We start from the raw sequence: 17,578 nt of genomic DNA on the forward strand, positions 1-17,578 counted from the left end.
TTTTTGTTGACTTTTGCCTCCAGCACAAAGCTGCTGTCCTGGTTCGGAGCTGTTTTTTTTTTTTTTTTTTTTTTTAGAAACAGGACGGAGGAAGAATCCTGTCTAAGCTGTGACAAAAACCCGGGAACTGATCCCAGCAGCATCGTCAGGCTTCCTTATTATTGGTTGAAAAAGGAGATGGGAGGACACCTGGTGGCCAAGCTCATGATATTTGAAAGACCCTGCTGGTGGCATTGGTGATGTCTCGAATTTCAAATTTCTTTGTGGACAGGGTAATGCATTTCTTTAAATACTAAAGAAAAGCGGACCAAATCAATAATCTACTGGGTAGCCTTTTAGTTTGAAGGCTAAACTGAGGCAACGTTTAGTCAGACATTTGCACTGCAATCATTTGTAAAGCTGAGAGTGGTAGGAATGGACTGCCGAGAGTCAGAGATAATGAGCATTAATGAGAACAGTAGAAGAAGAATGTGATTCCTTTAAATTACTCCAACTATTCAAATGCAACTGAATTTATTGTTTTTAAACAACGCTTGTCATTGAACAGTAGGAGGCGACCTCTGAGCGCCCGGTGTACCGGAAACAGGATGTAAGCGAGAAGTCCGCTAGACGTGGCCGAAGAAGAAAAACAACAACAAGAACAATGGCCGCCGACAGTGATGTGAGTTTCTCTGACGGATGCAATTAAGGGATTATTCAGTGCAATGGCTCATTGCATCGTGGCAGCGCAGCTTTACAAGTATACATCTAATTACAGCAGAGGTAAATTTAAGTGTAACTTCAACCTGTGTCCGTGTCTTCCAGCCCGAGTCTGAGGTGTTTGAGATCACCGACTTCACCACCGCCTCGGAGTGGGAACGGTAGGCGAGCTCACCGTCACTCCTCAGGATTCACCTCTGTACTCACCGAGTCATATCTACTATAACGAATAATGATAACTGCAGCATCCACCATGGCACGCGTCGAAGTTACCACGTTTTCAAATCATCTTTAGTGTTATCTTGAAATTCTCGTTATGACTAACGAATTAACGAACCGAGGTTCCTTACACATATTAATACAGAACTGTGACTTGATTTATACCTGATGAATTATTGTGCATGTGAGTGTTGGTACTTCTTATTCCGTTCCACCCTCTAGTGAAACTGGTGCACATAGCCTGTGAATGCCAACAATCCAAAGCCCAAAGATATCAGTTACAGTGATATAAAATTTAATCGAATACATTTTTGATTGCTTAAAGTAATAATTGTTTTTATAATTTAAAATTCTGTCTGATATTCTGACAATCCAATTTCTTGGGAACAGTTGTTTATGTGGATTTTTCTTATTATTATCTTTGTCCAGTACATTTATTAAAGTATGATACACTGTGTATGACCAACCAGTCCCTGTAGTTAAAAGCATTTTATTTGACACATTCTAGGTTTGTGTCCAGAGTAGAAGAGGTGCTAAATGACTGGAAGCTGATTGGGAACTCTACTGGAAACGTGCCTGTCAAAAAGGTATTCTTCTGTAATGCAGCCTTAGCTATTCAGCTGAAGTACACCAGTGAGCAGTTTGTTCTTCACCTGTTCTTTTCTTATGTTACTTGAACCCAGGGTGAATACACTAGTGGAACGTGGGGGGAAAAGTCTAAGGATATAAATTTTGCTGACTTTAAGTTCCTCATAACGCACTATTTCCTGAAACAAGAAGCTGAGAAGGACAATGAGAAAGTCAAGCAAGAAGAAGGTACCTCATGTGGTGAATAATATATGCATCTTAACTTAAGATAACAGATGAAATTGAGTTGACAGTCTCTTGTTTGTGTCTTCTCTGTTCAGATGCCTTTCCCTTGGCAATGCAAGATCTTCTTTGTATGAAGAATGATTTCCCTCCCCGAGCCCACTGCCTGGTCCGATGGTAAGTTTCACATGTAATGTACTGTTCTGGTTGCTATAAAATAATTTACATAGATTAATTTGCCCATCTTCTTTACAGTAATGCCAAACGAAATTAATTTAGTTAGATTGAATGATATTTCAATGTAATTACAAGGGCGTATTTCCTTCACCAATAAAATCACAGCTTTCTTCATTATGATGAGAGAATGTCAATACGTACCACCCTGCTTTCTACAAGAGACCAGGCGTAATAACAAGACAAAGCAGAGGTAAATTCCATGCGGATGTGTGTACTCTGCTGTTTTTGTATCTGTGTTGACAGGTATGGCATACGAGAGTTTGTTGTCATCTCTCCAGGAGCCAACTGTGAGGCAATCATCAGTGAGTCCAAGTGCAATCTGCTCCACAGCTCCATTTCCATTTCTCTGGCTAACAGCGGCTGGTGAGTCACCTTCATCCTTAAAGTTGTTTTTCTTGTTCAAAATTTTAGCAGCTGAACACACTGTTATCTCTAGAAGATAATGTCAATAAATATAATCAGAATAATGGTATCAATGCTGTTGCAGATGCCTCCACAAATACCTTTTGTTTTCTGCCCTGTTCACCTGCCCTGTCTAAACCAGCTCCAGACTGTGGGGGAGGAGCAGCGTCCAAGAGCTAGAGACGGCACACTGATGGTTTTATTCTAATACCTTTTTCTGTTTGTCTGTCTGCATTTAGCCAGGTGCCTATATTTGTTCAGGTTCAGCAGAAGTGGAGGCGGATGTACACTGGAGAATGTCAGGGACCAAGCGTCCGCACTGACTTTGAGATGGTTCACCTTCGCAAGGTGCCAAGTCAGTACAACCACCTGTCAGGCCTGCTCGACATCTTCAAAGCTAAGATAGTATGTACTATGGTGAAAATTTCTTTCTATAACAGTCAGAGCCTCCTTTCACTCATGTTATATGACTTTTGATACTTTCTCTTCTGTGATTCCCATAGACTGGCCACCTAATTGGTCCACTGTGTGAAACTGGTGGGAAACAATTAAAAGATGACATAAAGAAAAAATTCATACGATTTCCAATCAAAATAAGTTTGGCACGCGGTTTGTGTGATATTCAAAATGTAATACAGTCCAGCCCTTGAGTAGAAAATCATGGCAGTCAATATTGATTATTGTGGCAAGACCCCACAAATTAATCAGTGTACGAAAGTATGTAGTTATGATATTGCCTAAAATTATGTTAAGTAATCACAGTTGCCTTAAAACAACATTGTCGCTAATGCTTTGTGCAGAGGCATAGAAACTTCCAGGTTAAGATAATCCGTGTGGGTCACAAGTGGGAAGTGGGCTGAAGGTCTTTGGATATCTTCAGGTGCTCTGGCTGTTTCAATCATTCATTCATCTTCCACTTATCCATTTCCGGGTCACAAGGGGTGCTGGAGCCAATCCCAGCTCACATTGGGTGAGGGCGGGGTACACCCTGGACAGGTTGCCAGTCCACGGAAGAGCCAACACACAGAGACAGACAGTGACAAACAACCACTCACACTCAGACCTATGGACAATTTAGAGTCACCAATTAACTCAAACATGCATGTGTTTGGACGATAGGAAGAAACTGGAGTACTTGGAGGAAACTCACACTAGCACAGGGAGAACATGCAAATTTCATACAGAAGGGCTATATCCTCTTGTCTGTCTGTGTTCTGCTCAGGGCTATTCGCTGTCCCCTCCACCCCCCGTCAATATTGCAATTCGTTTCACCTACATTCTCCAGGACTGGCAGCAGCACTCGTGGCCACAGCAGCCGCCAGGTATGTTTGCAAAGCACAGAGCATCAAGTGGGTGCAACAGCAACCTCTTTGGTCTCGGCAGAGTTCAGAGATAGTTGTTGTCATTCCACTCACTGAAGGCCATCGTTAGTTTGTGTATTTGCTTTTGAGCAGACTTTGACACACTCCTTGGAGGTGAGGTGGGAGGGGTGGAGTTAGGAAAACTTCCCTTTGGAGCCTGTGAGGAGCCAATCAGGTAAATATGTTTAACTTGTTAAAATTGCAGAGAAACCTTAACCATGATTTTGCTGGAGTTTGAGCATATGTCAGTGACCCACAGTTTGAAGCTGTGAGAAATCATGTATAAGAATAAACATTTGAAATGTGTTGTCCTGATGTTAGAGAGATGTTAATGGAGGGTTTCATTTTATTTCTTTATGCTTTTGATGCGTTGACATAAAAATAATGCCAACAAATCATCAACACAAAAAGGCTGGTACACAATAATATACCACATCAATAATGACTTATGTATTTGGTGTTTCTGGCTCTAGCGAACTTCATCTGGCAACCACTTGGCCTCACATGTCAGAGGGCATCGTCGTGGATAATGATGTTTACAGGTAGAGGAATCTCTGTGTGGACTTATCCAAACCTACTAACAGTGAATGTTTACTATAAAATATCACCTACAAATCCTGTTTCAAGTAAAACTAGAACTAGAAAAGGATTTTAGAAAATGTTTGCTATGTTTATTGACATTGTTCTGGCAGCGAGACCAATGGACATCCTTCAGTCCACTTTAGCTTATTCTGTAAAATACATCTCATACACTTGTTACGGTCATCACATTGTGGTGATGGTAGACACACATTATGGTTTGGTTGTCATTTTTGTTATTTTAATGGGGCGAATTTAACAAATGGGGGCATCATTAAAAAACAAGTTTAAATTAATTGAAATGCAACACCTTCCTCCCTCTCCTGAGGTAATCTAAAAAGGAAAAGTACATTTGTAACAAAGGAATAACCTAAACAACAATAATTTGTCGTAATATGACAACCAACCCTGAAGAAGCTTCCCCTAACTATAATGTTAACATCCAGACATATTATGCAACTAAAACACTTTAAAACGGCTCACTTGAGACTTGCTTGATCATCACCAAAATCATAATAATAGTTTTGTTATAAAGCAATTGGTTTAACAAACTAGAAGTAAAATTCCAAAGTGTTGGATTAGATCAAAAATCCTCTCACTGCAATGTCAAACACACTCTAGAAACATCTATGTATAATACTTCTGACCCCAACAATTTTTTTTTCTTGACCAGCAGTTTATAGTAGGAGCCTTTAATGAGTGAGTTTTGATTAATGCAACCAGCATTGTTCTCCTCTTTTACTAAACTACCCACTATCATGTTTCAATTTTCTTTGTATTCAAGGGAATAAAGGGAAAGTAAAATCCCTTGTTCTTCAGAGCTTTTCTCCCAATATACCCTGTGCTTACCACCCTCCATTTGTCTTGTTGGCCAAACTGTCATCTTCTGGCTTATGAAGTGGCATATCAAGTCATGTTGGTTGTTGTGCAGCACAACCTGCAGATGTTATTACGTTCACTCATGTTGTGACTTGTTGGGTTTCTGCAAAACAGGTTCACGAAGTCCAGTCCGCTTTTAAAATGAAAGATATTAATATTAATATTAAGCAGTGAAATGATTTTTAAGTGAAGCAAGGAAATTACACTTTAGTTGGACTTTAGAAAGTTTAATGTAACAGATTTTAAATCAAATCTGTTGTTTGTGTGTGTGATCTGGCAGTGACCTCGACCCTCTCCAGGCTCCTCATTGGTCGGTGCGAGTCAGGACTGCTGAAAATCCTCAGTGTTTACTGGGTAAGATCAATCCCTCAGTGGCCAGTACGAACACAATTATCCCGTATGTGTGGGTGTCTTCTTTTGGCTTTTCCCTATTTGGGGTTGCCACAGCAAGTCAGCTTCACTAGCATGATTAGATTTGGCTACAGTTTTATGCCAGATGCCTTCTCCTGTAATTCTCTTAAATCGTGTGTTTCTTTTCTTTTTTTTTTTAAGTCTAATTCCTGTCATCTTAACAGTCTCTGAGATGAATTCATTTATGTCATGTTCCTTTATTGTTCTGTAATTTTAACCCTAATTCTAACCCTAACCTTTGAAGTTGAGGGCTTAGACTTGCAGAGCAGGATGTTGTGAGCAATCTTTGCTCGGCTTTTAAAATAATATCTCTGCCAGGAAATTGTGTATGAAATGTGACTCAAATAGCCACAAGTTGGTGCTATCATTTTGGAAAAACCACAGCCCTTCAAACCATTTGTTCTGTTGACACAGTTAAAGAAATATGACATGTGATTCCAGCTCAACATGCTCGACATCAAAGCCTTTTGGACCAGTAAAGTCCACTATGAAAAACAGTAAAATGAATAGAACTTGTTTTAGTTTTGACTTTAGCTATACCAAATTTGGTGTTCAGCTATAATTAACAGTTGAAAGTGAAAGTTTTTACTAACTTCAGACTGAACATGCACCTACAAGGCAACATGCCAGAGAGCACAATGACAGCTTTTAAACTAAGTTGCATGATCAACTACAATCCCTCTGCCTTTCTCTGTTCAGCTGTTTCTCTGTTAGAACTCAAACTGCTGCTCACAGCTATAATTATTATGATTGTAATTATTGGAACCTGCACCTTAAGAAAGGCAGAAAGAAAGAATTAATGCCTTCAATGTGACAGAATTTTTCTATTCTTTCCCTCCCATACAGGCGATTTGCTGACTGAGTTCTTTAAGCTCTGCTGTAGGAAGGAATCCATTGAGGAGATTATGGGAAGAAAACTAACTGAGGATGAGGGGAAAGGTCAGAATAATCTCATTTTAATTGTCTGTGATGTCATTACAGCTCATCGACATCAAGTTTGGTTTTGGGAAACACACTCTGATCATCTCCACAGAGACACAACCTATAGATACACAAATTACACTTTATAAAATATTAGATAGTAAATGCTCTATGTATTTTCCCCTCAGAAAATAGTGACATCAGCTCTGCCTTATCAAAGCTGACAGAACCCTCAGCAGCAGTTCCAATACCCAAACTGTCTGTCTCCAATATGATGCACAGCGCTCGGAAGCACATCCGACGCCACAGACGCGTCGATGAGTCACCGCTCAACACTGATATACTCAATTCTGTCCTTCTGGTGAGAACTGTTCCTGCTGACTGCTTGATTTTTCAGGAAAAACAAATGCTAAAATAAAAAAACAATAATTATAATGAATGTTTTTGATTGATAAATGCAACTTGAAATTATAGTTGTGGTGTAAATTGTCCATAAATTGTCCGTATTAAATTGATAGTAAAATTCAGGAAGAAAAATGAAAGAGGCAATTGGATAGTAAGTACTCTGAAACAGATTTTGGCTCCAGCCCCTGCAAAATCCCAACATGTTCTGTGGTCACTGTCCATCTGATCCTCTGAATCAATTGATTGACTTGTCCTTGTTTTTTTGTCTTTGGTTTCACCCATTGGTATGTTAAAATACACATTAAATAACTGACACATAGAGCAACAGCCAAATCAAGTACTGCCCCTGCACCAAACTCTGTTCAGTCTGATCACAGCTTGACAACAGAGTTTGAAAGACACTGATTAGGCTGTAATAATGGAGGTACCAATTTGGTTTTGCCCGCTACAACAGCCACAAGATAGTGTACATCTTCATCCAGCTCTAAGGCTGTGCTCGCCAGATATCCAGTAGGGACTGATGAGGCACATTGACATAAATGTGTATTTGAATTTCTTTTTTTATGTAGTGTTTTTTGTTTTTTATTTCTGTGTGTCTTAGTATCTGTTCCCGGACGCTGCTATGGAGAAGTCATCAGATAACAGCAAGAATAAAATGCCTCAGTCAAACTCTGAGCTGGATAAAAACTCTGACTACGTATGTTTGCTTGTTGGCCACCTACACACTGTGACAGTTTGACAATTAAACACCAATAAAGCAAAACCATAAACACATTCACCACAAAGTTCTTGCCAGAAAAGATAACCCATTCCAATTTGTCCTGTCCTGAATCAAACTCTTCCACAGGCTGACACACTGTACATGTTAATTCCTGCCTCTCTATCCTTGTGCAGAATCTTTTCCTTCACCTAAAGTCAGCACCAAGTGACAGTCTGACCTACCGGCTGGCACTGTGTGTGTGCCTTGTCAACTACAATCATGGTGGGCTGCGGGCTGTTGCCCACCTCTGGCAGGAGTTTGTCCTAGAGTTACGCTACCGCTGGGAAAACAGCTTTCTCATTCATGGGTAGGTACAACACACGTACAGGGCTTCTCTCTGGTTCAGGCTTGTAGGCAAAACACCAGAGATTCGTATAATTTCGTATATATGTTTTTAGATCTGGATCTGAGAGAGCATTGTGTTTTTTCAGTGTTTTTTTTTTTTTTTTTTTTTTTTTTTTTTTTTCTGCTAAAGCTCAGTTGTGGTCACTTACATCCTGTCTCATCTTCATTTACAGACTGGCTGGTGGAGCTCCGGATCTTCGCTGTTGTCTTCTGCACCAGAAGTTACAGGTAGACAGCTGAAGCACAAAGCACACACACTGTGAGGATGAATTTAGAGGAGAAATGACAAAATGCTATTCAAAGTCACAAGAGAAATAAATACGTGGCTGTCTCTTTGGCTGAGATGTAGAGTCAAGGTTTATTTTTTTGACTAACTTTCTTAAACTTATTTTTTTATTTATTCATAAATACAGGGAAGCTTCAGTGCCAGCTGTAGACCAAGGGCCAGATATATGCCGTTTTGTTAAGGTTAATATCGAAAACCAAGTGAGCAAGTGACACAAAACCAGAATCAAAAATACTGACAAAGTGTCACTAATTGGTGGTCAACTTTGAAATTGAAATTGAATCAAAACGCAATGACACCATCACAATAAATGATAGGAATATAATCTTGAACAATCATATAGGAAACACCTGGCTGCAGGTGTCAGTGTATAAAACTGTTAATGTAACATTATGTTCCCTTATTAAAAGTAAATATCATTTTCACTTTATTTAATTAGTTGTAAAATGTTTTTAGTTATGTAATTGTGATTACAAAATGTGTCAACCTGTTGCCATGGACAACTTTAATTTGGATTATCCAGGAAATAGGCATTCCGAATGAGGAGCGGGAATCTTTCAAATATTTAATGTGCCACAGTACCTGAGTAGGAACAGAGTTCCTCCAGTGAAATATAAAGGTGGTTCACTATATTTGTGGATTTCACACAGGGCACTCATGCACATCTCTCATGAATTGACAGCATCTTGCATATTTCCTACATCCAAGAGAGGCCAACTAATTCACATTACATAAAATCTCAGTTTCCTGTCATACTCACTGAATGAGCTTGAACCTGTGTGCAACTGCTGACACCAAAGCATTGGAGGTCAAATAATAACACCCTCAAAAAAAGTGGAAATGCTTCAGACAGAGGTCTGATGCTGATGGCTGAAGTTGGAATATCTTAAGGCATGCAATAAACACATATGATCGAAAGTCAGTGACATATCTTCTTCAGGTGTGTGCAACTCAGCCAAAAAACCATGACTACTGCTTCTCAAGATCTTTGTTGTTGGTTAGTGGCCTGCCTGTTCTGCATCTTCACAGTGCCCTGGTGCCTCTTCAGCCGCAAGAGAATTTAGAATGCCTGTGTATTTCCTCAAAATAAAGTTATAATAGTTAAAACCACTGCTGTGAGCCTCTTATGAAAGGATTGTTTCAATGTGTTATAATGTTAAAAGCTATGCTAATGACTGCAACATTAGAGGCTCTTCTGACCTCAGATCAATCTGTGAAAATGCTCACAGTAACAGTCAGACTGTAACAGGAAAACTTAATGAATGGCTCAATTCCCCTTGCCCTGTACAGATGCTGAACTGCTGTATTGAGAGGAAGAGGGCCAGAGATGAATCTCGCAAGACTCAAGATGGCAAAGAGAAAGAGCGCCGGGTGTCTGGTGGTGGCACCCAGAACAGCTCACCTGCACCAGACACTTCAAACGCATCTGCTTCAGCGAAGGAGTTGTCTGTAGGGAAATCCTGGGACTCATGGAGTGACAGTGAGGACGAGTTCTTTGAGTGTCTGAGTGACCAGGGGGAGGCAGAGGCCCCACAGGCTGAGGGAGAAAAGGACGGCAGTAAGAGTAAACCCGAGGGCAGACTGCATCCCCACAACAACATGACTCTGCTCAACTCTTCTGAGCTTCTCTACGTTCCTATCACACAGGTTAGGGTCTCTGTGTCTGTCATGTTCAGTCTCACAGTCACCATGTTTTTTAGTTTAAATATATAAATTGCCATGTACAAATACAGTACAGTGTCTTAATTTTATTCATTTTAATTATAATATATACCGGCCTTCATACCCAAAAATGAAGCTTGTGTAGTCCCATATAGTGGAAGTGGTAGGTACACCTCCATGTGTTCTTTGATTATAAATCAGGTCTAAGTTTGTGATGTCAAGAAAAAGCAATCACTGTTCTCAGCCATAATATAGCCTCGCTCACCTAGACCCACCCTCTAATAGTGGAAGAATCTTGTAAGATTTTATCTCTAATTTGCCAATCAGAAAAGAGGATATTCCCTCCTGATTGGCTCACGACCTGTTACAACCTGTTACCTGTTACAAAGCTTAAAGTGTCTGCATCTGTCTCTTCAGGAACCTGCTCCCATGACTGAGGATCTGTTGGAGGAGCAGTCAGAGGTTCTGGCCAAACTGGGCACCTCAGCTGAGGGCACCCACCTGCGAGCCCGGATGCAAAGCGCCTGCCTGCTCTCTGACATGGAGTCCTTTAAGGTGTGGCATCTATAAACTGTTACTGTGCAGTGAGAGTCTGATTATTTTCATAGTCTATATAAGAAAGGTTCCAAAGATTCATGGCAGATTAACTGTGAGCCCAAAGGATCTTAAAATGCTTCACACTATTTTTAGAAATGCTTCCAAGCAAAAAAAAAAAAAAAAAAAAAAGCGTGACCCTGTCACAACATTAATGTACTAGTTGGTATAGATCAAAATAAACTGCAAGTGAACTGCAATTTTGATTAAAGTTTCTTTGGATACTGTAGAAGACCGTAAGACTATAGCAAATAACTATGAGGGCTTGTGATCATTATCGTCATGGAAGTCAGATTCGTGAGATTATGACATCTATAACAATCTAGCTTCATACCTAATACAATGTGGAACAGTTTCCGCTGCTGGGATCTCTGATCGTCTAATGACTTTTGACTCTACAGGCAGCCAACCCAGGCTGTGTTCTGGAGGATTTTGTACGCTGGTACTCACCGAGGGATTATGTAGAAGAGGAGGTGGTAGATGAGAAGGGTAACAAGGTGTTGAAAGGTGAGCTCAGTGCCAGGATGAAGATCCCAGGCAACATGTGGGTGGAAGCTTGGGAGACAGCCAGGGTTACACCCGCTCGCCGCCAGAAGAGACTTTTTGACGACACCAAGGAGGCAGAAAAGGTAATTTTCTGTTGTGCCAAACAATGAACTTTGAACAGTAAAGGCCCTGGGTGGATGTAATCCGTTGCATCCAACTGTGTGTACAAGAGCAGCTGTGAGTGGCACTAAACCTGGGTTTTCACCATCTCTTTAGGTTCTGCACTATTTGGCAGTGCAGAAACCTGCAGATCTCACCCACCATCTGCTGCCCTGCATTCTCCACGCTGCTATTCTGAAGCTGAAGGAGGAAGGTGAGTCACTGTTCATACCAAACATCAAAACATTTCAATAATCCAAAGCATTTAAAGTGTGTTCCAAATTACTGTTCCTGTTTTTCTAAATACATCCTGGGAGTGACTTGCGTGTAACGTCCAATAAACCCTTCAGACACGAGTACAGACACTTCTGTTGTGCCATTTTGACACAACTGATTATTTGACAACAAATAATCAGAATATTATAAGACCAACACATAATACTAAGAAATAAGAACGATTTGTTGACAGAAAGTTACTTGAAATTAAGATGTAAAAATTTTGGAATAATTTCAGCCATTTTTATGTATCCTGTGGAGTCTTCACATTCCTCAGTCTATCTTTGGGTGCTTTGTTTTATGTCTTTCAATGCTAACCATCATCCCTTGTTTACTACACCTCCTTGTATCCTCTTCCTTTACAACAGAGTTGATAGAAGACATTCCCTCTGTTAAAAAAACCATTCAGCAGGCAACATCACAGGCCAGCAAGCTGCTGCACCCACACAGCTACGACTACAAGAAGTTAGAGGTTAGTGAGCTGCCAGGCTACACAAGAGCTCCACAAGGCATTGTAGTTTAGGAGGAGACATCTGACAGGATCTTTCTGTTGGAACAAATGCTCTGGACCTTTAAAGCAGAGATCATTGGAAACAGAAGAAGAAGTTGTTCAGAGGAGGTTCATGTTAAATGTGGAGGAACATTTGTTGGAGTCATAGTGCCTGGATCGGAGCATAACTCACAAGAAGCGTTGGATGGACAGAATCTGCGGAGACAGAACTCATTCAGACCTCAGTCACCATTTTTTTTCTTCCCTAAAATATTTGCACAACATCTGATTAAGAGACAATATAAGATTTTTATGCGCATTTCAATTAAATCAAAATGTGCATGTAGAAAAACTTTTGTGTGTGTGTAACCGTAACTGTCCTTTGCAGGATTTCATTAACCAGTTGATAGTCATAGAAACAGTCATCACCCAAGCGCGCTCACTCAAGTCCAAGTTTGCCTTTAGCGAGGACGAGAAGGGAGAGGACGCAGGAGAGCTGGAGAAGTAAGTCACAGAGCTGGTCTCTCATTGAACTATTGATAAATGATGACGCTGGGAGCTGGAAAAGTCTCCAGAACCAGAGGACGTTTCACTGACTCCTCTGTGGTTTCTCAGGTTTGTCAGCTCCTTGTTGGAGGAGCCGGAGGTCGTAGTGATTGGAGCCGGCCAGGGGCCAGCAGGCAGCATCATCCACAGACTGTTTGTTAATGCTCAGAGGGTAGGAAGTCTCAAATTGAATTTTTTTTCAAGTGATCATTATGTCTGCTTCATATATCTGTCAGTCAATAGCATCACATGTTTGACACTTTCAGAAGTGTAGCGCAAAGACCCGCTCAGCTCCAGCACCAGTGAACCACGTACTGTAGAACAGTGTACTGCCACATGCACTTGATGTCCAGTTGAAATTCAGCTGGTACATTTGTATTGATACACTGATTCAGGATCATCACTGATCCCTCTTACCACTCATAGCGAAAAAACTAATTAACACTGAGTGAACATGCCCACATCATCTTAGTCCTACGCACACACACACACACACACACACACACACACAGACAGAAACAGTAGTAATGGTGCAAACCATCTGTAGGCAAGAGGAAATGGATCTTTCTCATCCTCTCTCAGTGTTCACATCAGTGTCAGACAGGAATTAGACCGGAACTGAGAAACCCAGCTTTCTCTGGGTCCAGTTGTGTGTTCCACTACATGTGTGAATGCTGCAGTCAGATCCTTGGGCACAAGTCAGGTTTGTACTTTGTGTTGTTGGATTTCTCCATTCGACCATGTTTTTTTTTGTTGTTGTTGTTTTGTTTTGTTTTTTTGTTGTTTTTTGTCGTTTCTCCTCCTGCTGCTTTCATCAAGCTGGCTGACTTCACCAGTGACGAGGTAAACACAAGCATTGAGCCTTTTTCCCCCAAACACCCAGCATTCCCCTCTCCATCTGCTGCTCCTCAGTGACATGCCAACAACAGTCACAGACAGAAATACACAGATAAGCCCACAGTGTGTGTGCGTGTCCTACACAAAACCATTCTCACTGCACTGGTCTATGCTCCCTGTAGAAAACACATAAATTATACACATTTTGTGAAGTTCTGGGGTTTGTTTGTGACACATCTTACTTACATATATGGTATTTACTTGATAGTGTATTATTGTCTTCTTTTATACAAGCCTGACCTTTTGACCGCTATTTAAGGACTGCATTGTTGTAATATCACAGAGTTGCAGGACGTCCTGATGGCTGGTTTAAAGGCTCTGTTCCTGGATATTGGGAGTGTTTCTCTGCGAACTGATACCTTTGATACTTTCCTTTGATACTGTCCTCCACATCCGCCTGATTTTATAATCAAAGACCACATGATGGTGTACCTTTAGAGTGTGTGGACCTTTAACATTAACAGGCAGCTACATAGACTGCTGAATGCCTATGCTACTCTGTTTCTGCTAAATATACAGTATGATATAAACAATGCAGCCCTCACATATAAATCCCTAGTAACCCTCAATGAGTCCAACAGCTGCAGCTCGGTTGCAAGTACACAACTGAACCGCACACACTCACTAAGTCACACTTTCCTCCTAAGTGGTGGTTGCAAGAGACGACATCCTGTGTCTAACGTGTGTGTGTGTGTGTGTGTTGTGTCTTCGCTTCCTTTCATCTTTTCCTCTGACCTGCTCTGACAGCAGGGCCTGTTTGGTGACATGGAGGTTTGCTCATTAAAGACAGTTATTCATGTGGTGGTTTTAGTCTTGTTGCAGCTGTAGTGGAAGGACGCAGAATGTCCCCTTGTCTGTCCTCCACAGAGTATTTGACTGGTGACTTTACTGGAATCAATTGTGTTTGTGCATGTCAACATCACATCCAGGTCACAGAAAATCATTGGTTTGTTGCACTTTCATGGCTCTCATCTAAGCCTGATAGACAAATAGAAACCTTGAGTTGCAATTAACCAAGGTTTCCCTCCAGAGCATGTTGGAGAAATTACTCTGTACCTGGGTTAAAGCTGAAGGAGGCAGGAATATTGAAGGAAATTCAACGGAAATGCTCATGAATTTGTAGAAGAGCCAGTAGGAAGTCTTTCTCTTTCTGGACAGTCTCCCATCACAGGTCTCTAAGGTCTGAGATCAGAACCAGGAAGTCCAGACATGCAGTTTAAAATCTCCCTGCCTCCTTTAGCTTTAACTTCAGGTGTAAACAGCTGATCCAGGTTTCTCATCACTGTTTAGGAAGTTGCATCTTCATCTAGTGCAAGCAGAGGGAAGAAACAGCAAGAGATTCATATTCACAAATGATGATAATGGTAAAGGTCTTCACAGTAAATAGAGACCTGATCTGATCCCTATCCTGATCATGCCTTCTCTGTAGGTACAGTATGCATGTGTTGACAGCACATGACGTAAGACATCTGATTTGAGTCCAGGCAGATCCAGGTTTTGAATCAAATCCTGTGGACATTTAAACTGCAGCAGCATCCACATCCTTGCTGTTGGCGAAGTAGACAAAGTTTTGGCAGACAGTGATGAGAAACCTGGATCACACTTGAGTCCTGACACAGAAAACTCCTGAGATCAAATGAGAAACACGATGGGACATCAGAGTGAGACAACTGAGCCTCAGATTTTCTGCCTTCTGGAGGATCCTGTTTAAATCCTGTAGCATGGTGGTCTAATGTAGTTCAGCAGCTCTCTGGTGCACCAGTTAGACTGATACAGCTTTTTTTCCTTCTGATTTAGATAAATCACCTTCACTGAGCAAAAGAAGAAAAAGTTCGCAAATGCTAAAGTAATTAAAAAAGTTTAGTTTACTTCTGTGTTTAAGCTGATTAGAGTGTCAGCATCAACTGATCATCCTCATCAATACACATCCAGCACATTCACTGTGAGACCAAGGGGACTGTAAAGCCTGTAACTGTCTGATACCTGATGTTCTGAGTCAATGTCAGGCTGTAATTTTCAGCCCGACAGCAGCTAGCTTAGTTAACATGGCTAACAGCAGGTGACATACCTAACAGTAGCTGACAGCAGCAGAGGAAGCAGTCAACACAGACACTGCAGACTGAGGGTGCATCTTGTCTGAGTCCCCTGCTTCCACTGCTGGCTCATCTGGGGTTTCAGTCATTGGAGAAACTGTAGGTTTAGACTGTTTTCCTCTTCCCTGTAATGATGAATGAAATACATACGTGTCATGTCCCGTGTTCCCATCAGGAAATGCGTTCACAATTTAGCAAAGCAACGTTTGACCTTAGTTTGTAGATCCGTTGGATGGTTTTATTCGTTTGTGATATCTAGTAAAGATTAAGAGTTGACTTCACCATACATTCACCACCTGCCTCTAAAAACTCTAATAACTCCTAGACAGCAGAGCACGTACTGCGTTTTAATCCATAGCATGAAATAGTCCAAGTCACGTCGCTAATGCAGTTAATGAGAAACAGAGAGAAAGTAATGTGGGGGCTCTGATGCTGTATGCTTGTAACTGGTGCATCAGGCTGCAGTTTCCTCCAGCATCTTCTCTGTGTGCTCAGTAACTCTGCTCTCCCTTCCCTCTCAGGCCGCCCTTCTCTCACCACTGGACGAAGACCTGGGCCCCGACAGGAAGTCAAGTGGAGGGAGCAAAGTACCTGACTTCCCACCTCCTGCAGGGCGAGAGATTCTGCTGCGCTCATGCGTCCCCCGCCCAGCGCCGTACTCCAAAGCTCTGCCTCAGCGGCTCTTCTGCGTGCTGATGAGAGAGGAGTTCAGGCTGGCGGGGGCCTTCTCCTCTGACACTTCATTCTTCTGAGATGTGAAACCACGGTCTTCTCCTGGTTTCTGATGATCATTAACACCTTGTACTAGGACCACGAGACCAGTTCAGGAGACAGGAAGTGATTCGGTCTGTTCATCAATGTGTTTGCACCAATGGTTGTTTGAAACTAGCAGTTGTTTTTATTCAGGCTGCATCGCTGACAAACACACCAAGGAGCATTAGAATGTGAAACTATGAGACTGCTTCATTTCATCTTATAAACATTTGCACAGATCCAGGCTTTAATACAAAGTATCACTGAGTTGTGTCTGAAGATGAATGAGGAAAGGGAAGGAAAGAATAAAATGTTGAAGTCCGTCTGGATTATGATTGACCTCACAGGTCAGTCATGAGTTGCATCTACTTAAATGCTCTTTGAGTTGATCAATTCTCTCAGCACTTTATTCTCATTCAGTTCAACACTGCTGAGTTGTAGAAACCCTTCACTAAAGGTTCTTAACTCTACATCTTAAGTCATCTTCTGTGTTGTCATGGCAGCCACATGGTATGTGTGAAGCCAACTGATGAAATGCAAGCTCCTGTCCCTGTTGTTGGCTGTTTTGCACACGAAGGCTCATTGATGATACTTCAGAGCTACCACATATTGTTTTTATTCTATGTTCACTTATTGCAGCAGAGGGCAGTGGAGTCACTTGTGCGCTGGTATGTAAAGCTGTTGTCATGGTACCCAGTGGTAAATTGTTTGTGGAAGACATCTATGTAAGAAATATGATAAATGTTCACTAATCAAAATAAATTTTTTTCTTGTCCCTGGTTTTGTTTATATTGTGTCCACATGAGGATGAACATGTAACAAGTCAAGTTCTCCCACACTAAACTCCAACCGGCATTTACAGACTGCACGTCATACTCTGGATCGGTAGTGCTGGAACTGAGGGGCCTCATCCAACCCCTGAATAACAAGCCCCTTATCCCTCCCTCCAAGCTTTACAGTTGGCTCAGTGTAGTCAAGCAGTTAGACCTTCTGGGCCATCAGGCATGTGATTGCTCAGAACAGTTTCCACTGCCATCCAATGACAGCTACTTTACATTGCTGCATCATCCAACATGACATTGCGCTTTGTGAGGCGAAACTTCATTGCAGATATATTCCAACAGTTGCACTGACTGACTTATTTTGCAGTGAACATCTTCATTAGGCTAACAGATTTTATTGTAGCTCAGATTCAGAAACTTTTTCAATAAAAATTGTACTAATCATTCCCATGTATATTAATATATTTTTGTGACAGAAGCAAGTACCAGTAATGTTTCCAGTGTGTGAAGTAGTTAGTTTCATGTG

At 41.3% G+C, this 17,578-nt stretch overlaps 1 protein-coding gene across 2 annotated transcripts; it reads left to right on the forward strand.

Annotated features, from left to right (window-relative positions):
* Positions 1–150: 150 nt before the first annotated feature.
* On the forward strand, positions 151–17,050 carry rab3gap1 (RAB3 GTPase activating protein subunit 1). 2 transcript variants are annotated; one of them, XM_029527853.1, is made up of 26 exons: positions 151–272; positions 548–661; positions 805–860; positions 1,427–1,505; positions 1,602–1,734; positions 1,827–1,905; positions 2,209–2,328; positions 2,607–2,772; positions 3,590–3,689; positions 3,822–3,903; positions 4,202–4,270; positions 5,467–5,540; positions 6,444–6,536; positions 6,707–6,879; positions 7,525–7,620; positions 7,818–7,990; positions 8,202–8,256; positions 9,605–9,961; positions 10,394–10,531; positions 10,972–11,199; positions 11,333–11,429; positions 11,860–11,963; positions 12,370–12,485; positions 12,597–12,699; positions 13,347–13,370; positions 16,039–17,050. In XM_029527853.1, exons 2-26 carry the CDS (start codon positions 644–646, stop codon positions 16,267–16,269), a joined length of 2,964 nt encoding a protein of 987 aa, XP_029383713.1. In that variant the 5' UTR covers positions 151–272; positions 548–643; the 3' UTR covers positions 16,270–17,050. The 2 variants fall into 2 exon arrangements, with proteins under 2 accessions (XP_029383713.1, XP_029383712.1); XM_029527852.1 differs by lacking the exons at positions 151–272; positions 13,347–13,370 and having other exon boundaries at positions 551–661.
* The last annotated feature ends 528 nt before the right edge of the window (positions 17,051–17,578 follow it).

Source organism: Echeneis naucrates, chromosome 19 (genome assembly GCF_900963305.1).
Source record: "Echeneis naucrates chromosome 19, fEcheNa1.1, whole genome shotgun sequence".
NCBI classification, from domain to species: Eukaryota; Metazoa; Chordata; class Actinopteri; order Carangiformes; family Echeneidae; genus Echeneis; species Echeneis naucrates.